Genomic DNA, 18569 nt, shown 5'->3' on the forward strand with positions numbered 1-18569 from the left:
CTGCTGTGCTGTAAGTGAGCTTCAGTGTTTCATGTTGGAGATGAAGAGAAACTAAATAAATCTTTTTCTTTTTCTGTCACAGTGACCCGGCTCCCGTCAGATGTACTCACACATTAAAAAAACAGATAAAGATAGAAATCCACCAAAGAAAAACAAAGATGCAGGTTTTTATTTTATTGTAGAGTCATATTTTAATACAGACTTGCTGTGGTATGCACTGTGCAGATTTGTGATGATGAGAAAAATGGGCACCTGAACCCGACCTCGCTGTAAGGCCAGGAATCACACAGACGGGAACCACAGAAACTCTACAGGACGATTATAGACATATTATAGAATATTATGATTCCATTAAGTCAGTAATTGACTGATAAGGTCACTGTAAAATCTTCATATCCTGAGAGAGGAATATTGCAGTTCAGGGGTGTCGTAGTCATGCTGACAGTTATTGTTGTTTTACAGGATAAAAGATGTGTTGCTGATCTTCGTGGTGGAGATGCTGCAGGTTTATTGTGTGTGAGTGAAGCATGTTTGTGTCAACAAGTGATTTAATGTTCTGAACTTTGCCTATTTGTCTTTTACCCACGTAATCATTACATCCGCATTACTGATGATTGTTTATCACAAATCTGCTTGGGTTAATATTTTGTGAAAGCACCAAGAGTCATCACTATAATATTGTTGCAGTATTGAGGTTTATTGTCAAAAATATTGTGATATTTACTCATTTTATCACCCCAGTGTGAGGTGATAAAATTCACTTCCAAGTGAATCATGTGGATTTAATGGTTAAGTGGGTAAAGGCAAATAGGCAGAGTTCAGAAAATTACATCACTTTATTGAAATGCAGCTTTTAAAACCAGGAAAAGACAACATGTACGCTACATCACGATATCTTGTCTTATATCACAATACGATATAATATTGATATATTGCTCAGCCCTAATTAATAGCAATTAATGCAGCCTTTATTTGTTCAACTGCTTGTTTACAATATTTCCTGGAGCAAATAAAATAATCCATAAAATAACCCATAATGGAACTAAAGCCGATCAATAATAATGACTTCACTCTGTCTATAATCTTCCTATAATCTCTTAAAGAGTGTAAAATCTCACCTGACAGTTTGTGTTTAGATTCTAAGAATAGAAATACAGATTTTTGTTCCCAAATTAAAGCAGAAAGTGTCATGAAAATGTTCATAAAAGTAGACTGTAAGTATCTTTGAGTATTAATCCCTGTATGAATATTACAGCAGCATTATAACACATCATCAGCCTCACAGTTATGACTCATAACTGACCTCTCGGCTCCGTCTGCTCACCGTTAAAACAACGGCTTCCTGTCTCTCCTTAATAACGCGGTGCAGCGTTTCAGCACCACGGACAGCGACCAGCACAGAATATTAAACCCGTCTGATCCCACAATATTTCATCTGTTTCATCTGTAAATGTCATTACAGAAGAAACGAATTAAGGAAAACATCGCTCACTGAAGGATTCCTGCAGACTATTATCTGGTCAATAGCGACTTCATTGCCAATTTATAATATGTAATGGTATTTTAATGCTTTGTGAAATCCAAACAGGTGACTGTGGAGTTTTTTTTATTATGTGTTCAGGGTGCTGCTGTGATATTTCCACACACATTTAAAGTTTCCTTAAAGAATTCAATATTAGAATTCACAGTGACGATGTAGTAGCTCATATTAATACTGATTTTCACACTTTAACACAGGAAAAAAAAATATTTATCATTTAATTGACTGCATTGACCCTTTATATCATGGTACAAAGAACCCTTGAAGAATTCTTTTTTCCATGAAGTGTTCTTTGGATGAAAATGGGTTCTTAATGGAACCTTTAGTCTTCCAAAGAACCTGTGACAAACTCTTTCTTCAAACAAAGGTTCTTTAGAAGCAGATGGTTCTGGGCGGGTTTTTGGGCCTTTGAGGAGGAACCCTTTAGGAACCCTTGTTTCTCAGAGTGTAGGACAGACTGAGCTCCAGTCAGAGTGATCAGTGTGAGTCAGTATAAAGTTTAAAGGTGAAAGCGAGCTGAGCTGAGGAGGGTTATAACCTCGCTGTGGAGGGTTATAACCTCGCTGCCTCTGCTGCCACTCAGCGACACCACGCGGGGTTCACTCTGCTCCGTCCTGGCTGACTCATTCCACCTTAAATATCCTCTGTCAGCCTGCAGACCGGAGGACGAGCTCACTCTCACACAGCAGCAGCCACAAATGCCAGCAGCACCATTATGAAAATGACACTGGATCCAATCTGGCAGGCGGTTAATGGACGATAAAAGCGAGACACAGAGGCTCTGATGATGATGATGATGATGACGGTGGGAGGCTGGAGTTCAGTTTCTGAGCTGATGATGAGTCAGCTTCCTTTTATTAATATAACCTTTTCCATGTGAAACACAAATGAGACAGTGGAGCCGATATCAGAGACACAAAAGAACTATAAAGAGACATAAAATATTACAGAGACATAAAACAACTACGAAGAAACACAAAGCAACTACAAAGAGACATGCAACAAGTAAATGAAATTATACAGGGAGACACAGTGGCCAGACGAGACAAGTCTGGACTGCAGGCAGGTCAGTCTCGAACACGTGCACCATGTGTCCTGGCGTTGTCTCGCTGAAATAAGCAGGGATGGCAGCATATGTTGCTCCAGAACGTTTTTGGAATTATGGTAATTATTTCTTACAACAAGTCAATAATATTTAAACATACTTCCAACAAAAAATCCACCTGTCTTGAGAAATTAGTCTCTGTAGCTTGAAACAAGAAAGAAAAAGGAAAGTGGCTGCTCAATTTTAGAAACTTCATTGTGAAAACAAGCTGCAGACTTGTTAAAATATTCCTGCATTGGCTCATTTTTTCTGTTTTAAGGAAATAAGACTTTAAGGCCTCATTCAGAGACAACAGTGACTCAGTAAGTGGGAGATTTTTGCAGTAAAATTGATTTAGCTCCAGTTTTTTTTTTTTTCCGAACTGAGGGAGTCATAGAAACAGCCTCAGCAATAAGCTCTCCTCTTTGATTCAATTTGAGCAGAAAAAAAAACATGAAATGACTCAACTCTGAGGTGGTTCCAGCCAGGAGCAGGTCTTTATGTTTCTCAGGGGAAACTCCACCAGCTTTTCTACCACTGTCTCACTCACAGACTTCTCTCTCAGACTCAAACTGACAGCAGTCGGTGCTGTGGTTCTCCATCACCTGCAGGGCTTCCTCTCTGCAGGCTCCATTTTGTTTTAGGAGAAGGTGTGGTTCTGTCTGAGCTGGGTCAGCGTTTTGGTTTGTTACATCATCACTAAAGGGAGACTTTAGGAATTATTTAAAGGTTAGTTTTATTGTCAGTCATTCAGTCACCACAACCTTTCCCTAACCTCATGCAGAAAGGTTTAGTTCAGCCTAAATTAAAAACTCTTCCTCTTCCTCTTTACTTTTCCTAAAACATGTGGACACATATATCTGTGAAGCAAAAATATTTGAACTATTTTACAATGTAGTACAGTAGAGTACAGTATGTTTAGTATTGTTACAGTGTAGTTTTTATTACAGAGAATTATTTTATTTTTATTATATCATTATTAGTTGTAGTAGTATTCATATATCAGATTTACATTTGTTTCTATTTTTCTTACACCCCCATTTTCAATGTGACTGCAAATGGCAAATAAATCACCTCTGACATTACAAGGATGATAACTAGGGACAAAGAGAGATCGAAGCCAAGTTTTATGAATAATTTAACCCCTTTTCTTTTTTTCTGATCTGATAAACGATCCACTCCGTGACTCAAAACTGTGGTAAGACCTAAACGATAAATTCTGTGATCCGTTGCACCCTAAAAATTTCCATATCCTTCCTGTTTAGTGAAAAAACAAACATGTATTCTCACATTTTAAATTGTCTTTTTTGTGGAAAATTCTCTTCTTGAGCTAAATAAACTCTATACACGCTCTTGGATAAACTGGAAAAATCCAAAATCCAAATCCAAAACAGGGTGTTTTTTCTGACTTTTTAGAGATACTTGATTCTCACAGGCCGAGCATGCAACAAACATATGATGATACTCAAGACCATGATGCATTGCAGTAGCTTAAACCAGCCAATAGTGTATAAAGCAGTTAAAATGAGCTCGACTTTAAACATCTGCAGCAGTAATATTAATCTAAAAACATCAGATTTAACAGAGAGTATTTTACTTTATATTGATAATTTATGTCATTTATGTTGCAGATAATATTTTATCTACTTTTCTTCGTGAAGTTTTGAATGCAGGATGTATCTAAATACTCCTGGTCAGGATGAAGGTTGTTTACAGCATCAGTTGGCTCATTAACGTGTCAATTAAACTGAAATTTATTCTAATTAATATGTAATGAGTGTTAGACGGAGCGATTGAGTGTGATGGACAGTCTGGAGGAGGACGAGATCTTCTAGAAACAGACGAGGAGAGGAGGGAGGACAGGGACAGAGGGAGGAGGGGATGTGTGGGTGGAGAGCAGAGATTAGTCATCATGTGGAGTTTGGACGGAGGAGGCGACGGACGGACGGATGGATGGATGGATGGAGAATCTCTCTGTGTTCTATGTTTAGCAGCGTCTCGGCTCTCTGGTTTAACGGAGATTCCCTCTCTGATAGGTGCTGCAGGCACTTTGTTTGTGTCGTCATGTAGTCGATAATCTGTCTGACTTTTACAGATCTCAGGTGGAAGAAAAAGAACAGATTGAGTCGGTGTGAGACAGCGAGCAGGCGGAGGAGGAAATACCGTCACCAAAAACTGACATTTATCTGGAAAACGATTTAAACACATGCAAAGTTATTTTTGTCTGCAAATGAACCTTTCTTTAATTTCCATTTTAATGATCATTTCCTCTCTCTCCTTTATGTTGCCATATGAGAGAGTTTACATTGTGACATCACTAAGTAGGGCAGGGACAAAGAGAGCAGCTGGGCAGGATTTTGAAACACAAGATGCTGCATTTATCTCTTGATCACTTACTAACTTCTAAAATCAAATTAAAACACTTACAGTTGATTTCAAATAAATTAAGTAACCTGCTAATAATCCCAATTTTTCTGAAATGTAACAGTAATCTGACTACATCTTTTTTGTAACTGTAATGGAATTCAGTTACCTTTTTTTCCATCCCTATTATGTAATCTTGTTACATGTAATCCGTTATAAAATTTTTGACGAACAAGGGAGACGCCACCTTTGTTATTTTTCAACCTAATTTTCTGTGTTTTTGCGTCTGCAGACAACAACAGTTGCAGCTGTTTCACTCAAAACTGGACCAACTATTAGTCACTCACACAAAAACAAGGGAAAATTGGGGTCCAGGTTGAAAAAAAAGTCACCCTTTTAAGGAAAAAAAAATCTGCCAGTGCTATCAGTGTATTTCAATCTGTTTGCAGTAAAAATGAACTTTATTAGTGTTTGTATCTTCAGACAGGGAAGGTTGAGACCAGTTGCTGCTCTAGAATCAAGGACACATTTGAGCATTTTGGCAGCGAGAGCAGGAACGATCAGTAACACGGAAGAGGAAATGAAGGAGGTGAAAATAAGCGGAGGAGTGAGCGTGGTGTGTTTGTGCAGGTTTTACTGTACACAGTGTATTTTCTTGAGTTATCACAGGATACATGAATAATAGACAGACGGCTTTATATAATAAATCCTTAATGAAAACCCAACGCACACAGATGTAAACAAACAGAACTGAGCGACATGCTTCACATCTGCTGCTGTTTACTGTCTTACAACACATTAAGACTTGGGAAAAGGTCAGCTGGAACACACACACTCACACACACAAGGACATATATTCACATCACTTAGCAACCAAAGATTGAAGTCCAGTGTTGTTGCCTCTTCAGTTTGATCTTCCCTTGACTCATTTCTCTCCTATAATAACCTCACCGTGTGCATCATTTTAAAGTCGATCTAATATCCACATCTGCATGCTTGTAATTTGATAAAGTAGTTTTAAAAAGGGAGAAAAAATAACTCAAATTGCCTTCAGTTTCAGTTTCTAACACAACCAGAAAACCTTTGTTTTATTAATTTCCAGTCAAATAATGATGCATTTAGGTGCAAAATTCATGTTCCATTCAGTGTGAATTGATTTTTATGCACTTGTTTCTTGTCTTTGTGTGTCTGCAGGTTGTTTGTTTGAAAAGACGCTCTGCCCGAGAGATCAGCTGTGCAACGATGGTGAGTATTAAAGTTTACAAGGTTTTCACTTGCCCAGTTGGGAAATCTACTTGCCCAAAGTCAAGTTTCACTTACCCCTGTACAAATTGTTGTATTTATTAGTGGTTATCAAATAACAACAAAGTCTAAAGTTCATTGTCATGTTTAATTTAGGTCTTCAACATCTATCAAATGTGAAAAAATAGTGAAAAATGTCCATCCCATGGAGAAAAGCAGGAAATCTCCATATTTGAGAGGCTTTTACATAAAAAATTAAATAATTTACTCACAAATTTAATTATCTTTTACCACTAGTCCAGTCAGGAAAGTGACTTGCTAGATTTACATGCCGACATGGCGTTTTACTTGCCCCTGGGAAATCCTTATTATTGAGCCATGTGTTCAGTGTTTGGTTTCACTTTAAAACGTTAGCATTTCTGCTCCCTTGATGTAGCATCTTCATCAACATTTTAAATAAATCCTCCCAGCTGAGAAGCTGCTGTTTACAAGAAAACAGATTCTGCTAATTGGAAAAAGCAAAATTTTTTTCCATAGAGAGCTTTGATATTTGAAAAAAAAAAAACAAGACAGCATGAGGTGCAGCAGAGCTCTGAGGTGAATGTTAAAAAGGAATGAATGTGTAGCAGCAGCATGCGGCCGCCTGAAGAAACATCTGCTTTTTTTGTGCAGCTGATTTTCACTCCTGTCCTATCCCACTCCCACAAAAATACTCATGTCCCGTCCCAATCCCGGAAGTCTGATTCCCATCCTGTTCCTATAAATCGACAGTCCACACATGACATTTTAATATAGAAAATTCCAGCTCCCGTTGAGTTTCCTCCTGTCCCGTCCCAGTCCTGTGATGAAGAGTGACATGGACTCCCATCCCAAAGTTGGCATTTTTATGTGGATGTCCAATAACTGTTGATGGTGAATGTAGTCAATTTAAGCAATAAATTCCTCAGTGCTGTTTTTTTGACCAAAAAAAAGAGTTTTCCTGCTCACAGAGCTGTGCAGCAGTGCCTACATGTACCAGGATGCATTGCATGCAAGCTTGTGACATTCATGTTGACATGCATCACCATCCTGGCCTATAGTGCCCATGTACATGCACCCAAATTTGTGTGGTTTGGGTGAACTGACCCTTTAAACTTATCTATTACATCTGGTATAATCTATAAACTACTCTCTTTTTATACATTCACTCTTCAGACGTCCTCCTCTGAGAGGCTGATGTGGACACTTTGTACCCCTGTGGGAAGCTCATATTTACAGCACCCTGAATGCAACGTGACGGGAATAGTAAATCGACCAATCGTGAGCGATCCCAGCTGGCTCCAGCTGCAGCAACACGCTTCAGGAAGCCGTGACGTGTCTTCTGTCTATCAAACAGTCAGGAGCCAGTTAGCCGTCACGGCTCAGCCTGTCTATAATCCCTCAGTGGCGCTCCTGCTTCCTTCCTGCTCGCTCAAACGTGGTTAGGATGTCATTACATGAGCGTGCACATGCGTGAGCGTGCACGTGTGTGTCTCAGCCTGCACAGACGGCTGCATTATTGATGGTGGTATGTTTGTGTGTCCGCCTTGAGAATGTTTTGTTCCCTGTTTGCAGAGACAGGAACATTTAGGGAACATGAGAGGTACTCATAGTGAGGTCTCACAACACGTGTCTGAAGAAGAACATGATGAAGTGCAGGAATAAAAGTGTGTAAAACAAAAAAAAAAAAAAAAAGGCTGAGAGAGAGTAACAGGTTACATTTCAAACATAATGCATTTTATAGCCTGAAAGATCTGTAATCTGTGTTAAGAGTCTGGAATATTTGAGTAAAATCAATCCAATTCCAAAATACATTCAATAAAGAACTCATTATGTGCCCTTAAACATCTATAATCTGGAATATTTGAATAAGAATACTTTTAAAGCCAAACTTCACTAAAAACACAACACATACGTGTCAACATCTATAATCTGTTTAACTTCTGCATTTAAAAAAAAAACAAAACTGACTCATTTCATGTCTTTGAACCTTTTAATAATCTGTATACTCAAATATTTGTTTAACATCAATTTTATTCCATTGCATTCAAAATACTGCCCACTTTGTCCTTAAACATCTGTAATCTTTAATAGTTCAATAAAATTTAATTCCAGAGTGCATTTAAAAAATGGCCCATTTTGTTTTTTTAAACAAAAAGACATTACATTTTGTTTATTTATTATTATTATTATTATTGTTGTTGTTGTTATTGTTTATTTTGTTTAACACCTGTAATCTGGAACATCTGCATAAAAATAGGTATAAATTCAGACTGTTTTTGTTCTTAAACATCTGTCATCTGTGTTCAACCTCTGGGTTGTTCAATTAAAATAAACTTAATACCAAACTAATCTGTGTTAAAACACCCTATTTAGCAAAATAATTACATTCAAAACTGCATTAACAAAACTTCCCATTTAGTGTCTTTAAACATCTGTATCCTGTGATCTTCTTTATCACTAGAAATGTAAATTCAGCAGGTGTAACTACACATTTCAGTGTGTGATTACTCTGAGTCATCATGTGAAAGCTGGAGTGTGTGTGTGTGTGTGTGTGTGTGACGTGTGTGTGTAATAGTGCTGAAATGTGAGTGTGTGAAAAACGGTGAATTTCTCTATGAGCTTCATCACAGCAGTGGAGGGACGGAGGGAGGAGGAGAGAGGTGAAAGAAACAAAGAGACAAAAGAGAGAAAATGAGCGAGAGTGCAACGTAAACAAGGTCTCCCTCCGTCAGACGCTATCCGCCAATCGCAGCTCGTCCTCGCCGTCTCTATGACAACAGTGACATCACTTGCCTGACGACCGTGTGTCTCCCTTGTGTGTCTGTTTGTGTGTGTTTGATGAGAGCTGGAGGGAGACAGAGGTGATGACTCACCACAGCCCACGCACGCACACACACACACACACACACACACACACACACACACACACACACACACACACACACACACACACACACCCACTGTGCTTCACTGTGTGTGTGTGTGTGTGTGTGTGTGTGTGTGTACATGTGTGAAGTTGAGTGTGTATTTGCAGGCTTGTGTGTGTTTATGCTCATATATTCCTTGGTGTGTGTGCTTTATGTTTGTGCACATGTGTGTAACTGTGTTCTACACTCTTAGAATTAAAGGTTCTAACTAGAACCATAAAGTGTTCTGTGGCTTATCCCCATAGGAAAACCCTGTTTGGTTCCTGGTAGCACTTATAAAGAATATTCTTTTATAAAGAATAAAGATTCCACTTGGAACCCATTCAGAGAGTTCTACCTAGAAGAATATTTTTTATATTCTCAGGGTTTTTATTTGGAACCAACATAGAGGTTTTACCAAGAACGCAGGGGGTTGTACCTTTTTGTATTCCAAGGGTTTTATCTTGTGATCACACAGGGGGGTCTTCAGAAGGGTTTTTTCACATGCAAATGGTTCTGGGCAGAACCTCAGCCCTTCTGGAACCCTAATTTCTGCAAGTGTGTGTGTTTGTGATGTTTGTGTGTAGATGTATGCATCTGACTGTGTGAATGAGTGTTATATGTGCTTGTGTGTGTGTGTGTGTGGTTTCTTTGTTGTACATTGTTTACTTACACATTTGTACACTATGTTTATGTGTGTGTGTGTGTGTGTGTGTGTGTGTGTGTGTGTGTGTGTGTGTTACTTTCTTCCTTCAGTGAAAATCCGCTTTTAGTTGGTTTGTGTAAAAAAAAAAAAAACAAGGTGATATTATGGTTGAAAAAGGAAATCAGATCTCAAAATGTTATCAGTTCCAGAATTATTATTGTTTTCTTATGTGTAGATAATGTAATTCTAAAAATGTATTTAGTTACTTTTGTTGATGTGTGAATCTGTCCAGTGTTTCCACCTGTAGACGTTCAGCTGCTGTGGGTTTTCATGCAGGTTAAAGGAAGAGTTTACCTCAATTTTTTGAAAAAAACAAACAAAACTTTTTTGCCTTAAGATGAATCAGTAAGGCCTGAGGAGGAGGTTAGGGATTTAATGTTGGGTCCAAATGTTGATATTTTAGTACCAAGTGTTTGAATTCTGCATATTGTGTTATAAAAATTTGGCTCAGTGCTGAATTTTTTTGTTGAATATGAAGCAGAAAATCATGCAGACAGACAGAAACTATCTTCACTGACAGATTCCACTAGAGTAGAGTGAGAGAGTAATTTAGAAACTGTAATTTGGCATTTCTGCTCGTGATGTTTGGCCGTGTTTTCACTGTGATGGCACACTGGGTTACCACTGCAGATGGCTGAGCAACTAAAAGAGTATAAAGTGCCTCAACTTTTGCTGCAGTGCAGTCAGTTGTCAACCAGATACAATAACTTTACTCATGTACTCTTCAACATTGTATTAATTCTACTTTTTACTATTCAGATGTAGAGTCAGAGGAGGAAAAAAATTACTATTGGAAACATTTTCTGTGCTACTTGCTGTCTAAACACAACTGAGTTCCAGTTTAAACGGTGAAACGAAGTAGCAGAGGGAGAGGATTTCCTAAAACATCATGCTGTGGCTCTAATGGATCTATTTTGTTGTTTTTGAAATTCAGATCAGGTTATGAAGATTGTGAGCCAAAGAAATGATGCAAACAAACTTTTTGTATGCTGCACTGACTTGTTGGTGTCTTCCTGTGCAGACGGGCTGTTTGGACAGTGCCAGGCTCCTCACCAGGAGCCCGTCCAGTACCAGGTGTCTGTACAAGTCCTGCACAAACTGCAGGAGGTCCTCAAAGACCTGATGGTGCAAGGTGGGTCACTTTTACACTTCAGACATTTGACACTTCAGGAGATTAAGGCTTTAAAGGGATTCTTCAGATTATTTGAAATGTGGTTATCTGAGGTACTTATATCCATAGTCATTATTACCTACAGCAGGTGGTGGTTGACTTTTACAACCAGCAATGCAGTTTAGCATCAGCTTTTCAACAAACATTAAAATATTCCACATCATTCCTACATTATTGGTATTATTAAGTTTAGCATCTTGCCTTTGTCTTTAACTTTTGTTCAAGTAAGAAGTAGCAGTGAAAGTCAGACAGGAAAGAAGAGTCTGTCTGACATTTTTTGAATGCTCAGGTCTGACCTGGAGGGACGACATCACCCAGGCGATCATCAGCCGAGAGTTGAGTCACATTCCCACTGTCGGCTCCTCCTCCAAACTTCAGGAGAAGTCGCCCAAACAGTAAGAAAACATACATCAGTCCAGCACAGAAAAGCACATCTCAGCAGTGACTGAGATATCAATAAATCAGCAATGATGTACGACGAGAAAACAAACAAATGAAAAGTCTTATCTCCCAGGTTGTCCAGACCATCAGGCCTCAGTCAGCGGAGGGTTCAGGGGCCCGAGGATGCAGCTGACCCCGAGATGATGCAGCAGTATGTAGACTACATGATCCTCGACCCATCTCGGTCCTCCGTTCACATGCAGACGCCCCTGCTGGACCCGTACACCTACCACCAGGTGGGAAAATTTGTTTTTAAAACAGCTCTGAACTCAACAGATGTTCGCTTGTATATGAACGTCTGTAACCACTGCACATCCCTGCTAGCTGGTGATGACAGTGGAACATTTTACTGTTAAACAGCGGTATACTGTATATTTCTCAGGAGCTGGTGGAGACCAAAACAGAGGTAAAAGCAGAGTAAATGTTTGACTTTATCAGGTGGAAACAAACGTCAGTGCAATGGAATAATCATGCTGTTCTGTGTCTGCTGGATGTGGACGTAAGCAGCTGTTTGCAAACATGTCAGTCTTGAAAACTTTATTTAAGGTATGATATACAGTGAGTACACAGTAAAAAACAAAAAGTTGAGATGACCTAAAATATCAAGGTAAAGCACTGCAACAGATGTTTGAGTTTTGAGCCCAAACTTTTTTCATAGTTTTGAAATAACCTTTAAAAAGTTTTTCTGACCTGTTATCTTCAGTGGAGATAATTAACTTTTCTTCTTGAGATAAAGTGTCTTTTTCATCTCGATGTGGAGTTATTCTGCCCCCTGGTGGCCCTAAATTGAACCACATCTTTGTTGTCTGTGTTGCAGCAGCAGTTCGGCCTGCAGGAGGAGGAGGAGCGCTCCCTCAACTCTCTGGACGATAATCCAGCCTTCCCGCTCCTCGCCTCTGTGTCTCGCTCCAGATCCAGAGGAAACCCTCTGGACAGAGACCGGCAGCTCCTCCAAGACCTGGTGTCCTTTTACCTCACCTCGCCTTCTTCCTCCTCTTCCTCCTCTTCCTCCTCTTCTTCTCTCTCCCGCCACAGAGGGGCAGTAGCAGCAGCTGCAGGATTTCCCTCCTCATCATCCTCCTCCTCATCCTCCTCGTCCTCCTCCTTCTTCCCGGAGCTGGACTTCCCGCTGGACTACGGGGAGGACTATGTTTCCCAGGTAGCCCAGCTCAGCAAGCAGCAGCAGCAACAGCAGCAGCAGGAGCAGGCGAAGAAAAAGGCACAGGAAGAGTATGATGCTCTGTCAGGACTGGACGGTGAGAAAGGAAATAAAGAGAAAGTTTGACTCTGTAAATTAATTTTGAACAAGATTTTAAACATTTATTGAAGACTGAATATAAAATCTGAGTCCTCCAAATAATTTTTATTAATGTCAGATAACTGTAGTCGTACAAAAAGGAAGAGATTACGAAGGAAAAGAATGAAGGATAACTGAGAAATAAGTAAAGAAAACTGGAAGGATGGGTGGAAAAAAGTAAAGGTAAATGTAGTGGAGTAAAAAGCCTTTGAAATGAAGGAGGAAGTCTCTCACAGCAGAGACTTAAACTCCAGTAAAGACTAAATTCAGTGTTTCTGAACTCCTCCATGTGTGTGTGTCATTGTGTTTCAGAAGGCTCCCTGCAGAGTCTCGCTCTGCTGCTCGATCACTACGGCCTCGACGTGAAGGATCTGTCCCCCGAGCAGAAAGAAAAGCTGCCGGCCGCTCTGAAGCAGCTGCAGCTGGACAGCTCGTACGCCCTCAAACCAACCAAAGGTACGTCTGTCTGTCTGTAATCGCATTACTTTGATAATGAATAAAGAGCAGAACTCAATCAGAGCTTTGTGTCGGGATCCTGCATCACCCTGTCAGGATTTATTTCACAGTAATGACCTGCTCACTGTACATTATCCCTCGTATAATACACAGATTTGCAGGGTTCTGCAACAAATTTAATACTAGAGTTTAAAATAGTCTGAGTGATACTGAACCAGATTCACAGGCACAAACATGGTGATGTTCTGTGTTTTCTGTGCATTCATGATGCACATTTTGCAGCTGTTGTGACACTGATGTTTGGATTTAGATGTGAATTAAACTCATACATCCACATATCTTTTGTCTTTCATCATTAAAGACTAAATTATGTTTTTGTTTACTCTTCAGATAAATATGGAAAGAGTGCCGCCACAGGAAAGAAGGTGAGCATCTTATCACAACATCACACAATAGTTTTAGTTTTATGCAACCTTTTATAAAGGTTCTACTTGGAACCCTTTCAGAGCCTGGAATCAAACATAACCCTTCTGTGGTCTAGAGGTCCAAAACCCTTGCTGGGGTTGTATTCAGAATGTTTCCACCTTCTAAGGGTGCTAGCAAGAACCCATCTAGGGGGTTCTGCAGAGAAACTTTTTATATTCCAAGAGTTCCAACAAAAGTGCCTGGAGGGTTCTGCAGAGAACCTTTTCATATCCCAAGGGTGTTACTTAGAACCCAACTAAGGTTTCTACTGAGAACCTTTTTATGTTCCAAGGCTTTTATCTGGAACGCATCCAGGGGGTTCTACTGAGAACTCTTATATTATGGTACAGAGAACCCAGAATGAGCTTTGAAGAATGCTTTCTTCCCAAAAAAGGTTCTATTGATAAAAAGGATACTTAACAGAACCGTCTTGAAAAGAACCCTTGACAAACCCTTTCTTCAAAAAAGGGTTCTTCAGAAGCACGTGGTTCTAGATGGAGCCCTTTTGGAACCTTTATTTTTAACTGCAGCTGAACTGTGGTGGAGGAAAGTTAATTCTTAACCACAGTTCACCACTAAAGACATTTAAACAACTTCTTTAATTTAACGTCTTTGTCTGTTTTTATTTGTTAGATCACAGAGGGTTCGATGGCGTACAAGATGGCCGCCGCCGCCGCAGAGGCTCCGCCCTCCACCGTCAAAACCCCCAAACCAGAAGGAGCCCAGAAAGATTCAACTGCTGCGGCCGACAAAGACAAACTGAGGACGAACGAACCAAAGACCAAGATAGACGAGTACGGATACATCGTCACCAATCAGAGGTGCGACACGCTCGATTCCTCCACCTGGTTCGACCAATCACATCACTTCATGTGTCAGTGAATGAATGAATGAATGAATGAATGAATGAATGTGGTGTCTATTTCTCTGTTGTTTTCATGTTGTGAGGGACTGAAGACCGAGTGTATTTTTGTTTATGTGTGTGTGACTGTGTGTGTTCACGTGTGTGTGAACGTGTGCGTTTTGTCGCCGCAGCCCCCTCAGTCTGAACGATGGGGTGCGTCTGTTGGAGCGTCTGTCAGAGAGGGTCGGCCTCTCCACCGCCTCCTTCATCAACCTCAGGTAGGAGTCCGAGGATGCCGGTGGTGGCGGCCTCGGCGGTCACGAACTCTCACAAACAGCCTCCGGATCCTCGCAGCTCATTGGCTGGACCGCTGACTCTTATTTCAAGGGATTAACTCAAATCTTTCTGTATTTTTGGAACCTGAAGTTAAATGAGACGTAAACCTGTTGGTGTCTGCGTTGATTTCCTGCATGTGGAAGTGATTCTGTGCTTTTTTTTTGATCCTCTCACCTGAAGATCACCCCTGACCTCTGACCTCACACTGAAAACTCTGCTGCAAAAATCTCCTTTTATCAACTTATTTTACTCTGTTAGTCTTTATTTGTTCCCACAAAGAAAGACAAAGAAACAAAGAGAAGTAAAGAAACATTCATTTCAATCCAAAAATGGTTTGTAAAAAGGACACAAATAATTCAACAATAAAAAATACAAGATGTTCATGTAAAGATTAAAAGAAAAGAGAACAAAAAATATTTGAATCAATCATTATTACAAAAAACAAAAAGCAAACTGGGGATGGCTGTTTAGCTCAGTGTCCACGTCATGGATGGAGGCTGTCAGTCCTCTGCAGCAGCAGTGATTAATTGTGTTCACGTAGACATATAATAAACAATTAAATAAATAAATAATAAACTAAATAAAGTTATAATAAACTGCAATCAGTTTCAATTTAATTCAGAAATATATATTTATTCATCTGTTTTACAAACAAAAAAAAACACAAACACGACTAGCAAGCGTGAAGGATGATCAAAATGTATAAGATATGTTAGTGAGAAAGTAAAAATAAACATAATAAATAAAATGAAATGGTATCAGTGGAATAAGAAAAGGCAAAAAGTGAAAAAATAAATAAACAAATGAATTAATTAAGGGAAAATAAAAACTGGGAAAAAGTCCCGAAACAATCTGAAAACAATCTTCACATGAGACTGAAATCAGGATAAATTAAAATTTTATTTTAGAAAACACCTGAAACAACAAGTTGATTTAAAGAAGTTCATGTTCTAATAAAGTCAAACTTTAAAGACGTCACAACTAAAAGGTTTGATAAGATGAGATTTTTGCAGAGTAACGAATCATAACGAATATTTCAATTATTTGACCAATGATGCTGCAAAAAATGTACTTGAAGTATTAAAAGTAAAAGTAATTATGCATTTTTAAGAGCTCTGAATTTGTTTTGTGTGAAAAAAAAATCCATTTCATTTGTAAAGTAACTAAAGCTGTCAGATTAAAGTAGTGGAGTAAAAAGTTTAATATTTCCCTCTGAGATATGCTGGAGTAGAAGTAGTTGAGTAAATGTACTTAGTTACATCGTGTAACTCCTCCGTGTGGCTGTGCTCTGTGTTTTCTCCTCCTCAGTGTGGTCGGACCTGCCGTCACCTTCAGGATCAGACCGAACTCCAAGAACCTGACGGCTGCAGACGTCGCAGACAAAGCTGGTAAATACTGTCATGTGCCGCAGTACTCAGAGTACTCCTGACAGGCTGCTGAAAGAAAATGTCTGATTACTGACACGTGCACTGGTCTTTATTTTGCTCTTTTGTTTGTGTGCAGTTGCAGAGAAGAACTTTCTGGAGTCTGAGACGGGCCTGAAGGTGCTGCAGGGTGGAGTTGGAGAGGTGGGTGCAGCTGTGTTTGACACCTGAGGATTGTGGGAAGGAAAAGTCAGAGAAGAAGAAGAAGAAAGGTGACAGAGGAGAGGAGTTTAGTTTGTGTAATATAAAATAAAATATATATTTTTTTACCAAAGCTAATAGGAGATAGTAACAATTATATTCTTATTAAATAAGTAAACTCTGGTTATCATCTGAAACATACTTAGTAAACATTATTAATTATCATTAAATTAATGAATTAACTAAAAAAAAAACTCCAGCAGTTTTATTTAAAGTCCACTTTTATTTTGAAAGTCAGCCCAGGAAGTGTAGTTTGTTTAAGTTCAGTTGAACTTGACGCTCCTGATGTTCTCCACATGTGAGTGAAGCAGGACGTCAGATAAGCTGCTCTGCATCCACAGATTGGTGAGTGAAACATAAAATCAACTCATTAACACTTTATTTTTTAGATTAATATTATTAATATTATTATTCATGCAGAGTTTGTTATTTGAGCAGATACACGTGAAGTTATTAAGTCATATTTATGAATGATGTGAATGAAAATGAAAAGTAATGACTTAACGGTCAGGTTATAGTGACCACTGTGTACTTAAAGTTCTATAGTGTGAGGATCTGCAGTAAATAGCATGTTTATAGGGACAATCAATGTCTTTAATGTGCTTTTTATCACTTATGTTGTTTGTATCATTTTCTTAAAATATTTAAAATAATATAACACCATTGGGTTTATGCTCATGTAGCAGTTTTGTACTTAAACTCATTTATACACCACTCATTTTATACACTCTCTATATCATTTATAAAATATTTCTGACATCCTGTCTTATGAGTGACATTTTCGTGTTTAATATTATTTTTAATTATTATATCTGTAAAATACTGCAGTTTCAGTGTGTATTTTCTTTTTTATCTGAGCACAAGAGCATTCATGATACTTTAATGATATTCCCCTAACACATATCACAGGGTTTCTGCAGTAACTGTTAAGGTGACAACTTCTGCAGATATTTTATAGGGATATTTCAGCTGTTTTATGGCTTTTTTTTTCAGGATTTACTCTTGCATTATGAGAAGTAATAAATAAACTGCCTTGGTGGCAGGTTGCGGCTCCATAAATTAAAGACAAAAATGACTTGTGATGAATAAATCTCAACACTTAAAGCAGTGAACCACCTTAAATCCTGACCACATGTAGCCCGCTGCTCTTTTTTCTTCACTTTCACACACACACTGAACCTCACTGGGGCCCCTTTATAATAGCAGGTGAAGTGCAGTTTCTTTTTGCCCCCCCTCCAGCTTTAATGTCTTTCAGATACCACACACACACACACACACACACACACACACACACACACACACACACACACACACACACACACACTGGGAGAGAGGAGAGCGCCTCACATTCCTGAGGCCCACAGAGAGGAAGGAGGAGGTCTGAGAGGTCAAGAGAGACAATTCATCCAGGGAGGAGGAGAAAGGAAGGAGGGGGGAGGAAGAGGAGGGAGGGATGATGAAGAGGAGGAGAGAAAAAGTCGGGGGGTGATGAGGAGAAAGAAGAGGGGAACAAAGAAGATGAAAGGATGAGAGAGAGGGAGGAGAGGGTGTGGAGAGGAGGAGGAGAGGAAAACAAACGCTGTTTCACATGTGATAAACCACATGTGGCTGTATGTGCATTTGAAACATGATTTTATATGTTAAACTCTTGATTTGTGTGTGAAATATTAATAAAATAGTGTCTTTTTTATCAAGTAAATTCATTACAAGTGGGAAACTCTGTGCTCCTCCTCCTCCTCCTGTTCCTCTGTTTACTTATTTTAAAAAGTTTACAAAATCTGTGTTAAAAATGTTGTGTGATAAAAGCATTAACTTATAGAATCTGTATAAAAATGTAAAATGCATATACATTACATAATTTCGTATAAAATTATAATAATATAATAATAATACAGTTTAAGTATTTGGTTGAAGTAAATGTGAAGTTTACATCAATTTCACAAAAAAAGTAAAGTTTGTATATTTTGTGTAAGAAAAAGTAACGTTTACATATTCAGTCAAGGTTAAATAACTTTTTACAAAAAATGCAAAGTTTACTTATTTTTCTGTATATTGTGTATAAAAAAAACAT

General features: G+C 38.8%; 1 protein-coding gene across 5 annotated transcripts in view; it reads left to right on the forward strand.

The window, feature by feature from the left end:
- ptprnb (protein tyrosine phosphatase receptor type Nb) overlaps positions 1-18569 on the forward strand; it is a 32168-nt gene that overhangs the window by 2403 nt on the left and 11196 nt on the right. For 2 of the 5 annotated variants that reach the window (XM_084713758.1, XM_084713761.1), the window contains exons 2-12: positions 6183-6233; positions 10885-10995; positions 11324-11429; positions 11549-11711; positions 12293-12731; positions 13085-13228; positions 13619-13653; positions 14327-14514; positions 14729-14815; positions 16182-16261; positions 16377-16441. In XM_084713758.1, coding sequence (XP_084569884.1) covers positions 6183-6233; positions 10885-10995; positions 11324-11429; positions 11549-11711; positions 12293-12731; positions 13085-13228; positions 13619-13653; positions 14327-14514; positions 14729-14815; positions 16182-16261; positions 16377-16441 — 1469 coding nt within the window. The remainder of the gene's footprint in view (positions 1-6182; positions 6234-10884; positions 10996-11323; positions 11430-11548; positions 11712-12292; positions 12732-13084; positions 13229-13618; positions 13654-14326; positions 14515-14728; positions 14816-16181; positions 16262-16376; positions 16442-18569) is intronic. The other 3 variants (XM_084713760.1, XM_084713759.1, XM_084713762.1) reach the window with 3 other exon arrangements.

The sequence above is a fragment of the Lutjanus erythropterus genome, chromosome 24 (genome assembly GCF_056507025.1).
Source record: "Lutjanus erythropterus isolate fLutEry1 chromosome 24, fLutEry1.hap2, whole genome shotgun sequence".
NCBI classification, from domain to species: Eukaryota; Metazoa; Chordata; class Actinopteri; order Lutjaniformes; family Lutjanidae; genus Lutjanus; species Lutjanus erythropterus.